Source organism: Acanthisitta chloris, unplaced genomic scaffold (assembly GCF_000695815.1).
Source record: "Acanthisitta chloris isolate BGI_N310 unplaced genomic scaffold, ASM69581v1 scaffold42426, whole genome shotgun sequence".
In the NCBI taxonomy this organism is placed as follows: Eukaryota; Metazoa; Chordata; class Aves; order Passeriformes; family Acanthisittidae; genus Acanthisitta; species Acanthisitta chloris.
The window spans coordinates 792-1,424 of NW_008678331.1; the positions used below are offsets into that span (position 1 = coordinate 792).

Consider the following 633-nt stretch of genomic DNA (forward strand, 5'->3'; position numbering starts at 1 on the left):
CCTTGGAGCTGTCGTGGTGCTCACGTGGGGTCTGGGCAGGGTCGAGGAGCTCTGCAGGACATCGATCAGCTCTCGCTGTTCCGGTCGCTGTGCAAGGCCACGGAGTCGGTGGGAGCCGTGCGCGACATCGTCCCCACCCTGCGCAGAGCCATCGCCACCGCGCAGTCAGGGACACCCGGTGAGGCACGCGGGGTCCTCTTGGGGTGTGGTGTGACCCAACATCTTTGGTTGAGTGTTGTGACCCAACAAAAGGTGTTGGGTCAAAGCCTCAACTTGGGGATTCACCCCCCGAAGAGTTTTTGGGGTGACCGTGGGGGTCTGTCCCCCCAATCTTGCAGGTCCTGTGTTCGTGGAACTCCCCATCGATGTCCTCTACCCGTTCCACGTGGTGCAGAAGGAGATTGGAGGCTCCAAGACCCCCAAGGGGCTGCGGGGGAAGGTGGTGCAGTGGTGAGGACCAGCCTCCCCCTCCTGGAGCCTCTCGGGGTGCTGGTGGCACCCTGAGGGGGCTCAGCACCCCAAAATCCACCCCAGGTACCTCCAGAACTACCTGAGGAACCTGTTTGCAGGAGCTTGGGAGCCTCGGGACGTGTCACCTCTACCCGTCCATGTCCCTCTGGCCCCTGAGGACCA

General features: G+C 63.0%; 1 protein-coding gene across 1 annotated transcript in view; it reads left to right on the forward strand.

Annotated features, from left to right (window-relative positions):
- The window catches only part of ILVBL (ilvB (bacterial acetolactate synthase)-like), a gene marked incomplete at both ends in the record, with an annotated part of 1,373 nt that extends 748 nt beyond the window's left edge, over window positions 1–625 (forward strand). Inside the window, 3 exons of the mRNA XM_009076812.1 lie at window positions 9–178; window positions 339–450; window positions 535–625. Coding sequence (XP_009075060.1) covers window positions 9–178; window positions 339–450; window positions 535–625 — 373 coding nt within the window. The remainder of the gene's footprint in view (window positions 1–8; window positions 179–338; window positions 451–534) is intronic.
- Between the last annotated feature and the right edge of the window lie 8 nt (window positions 626–633).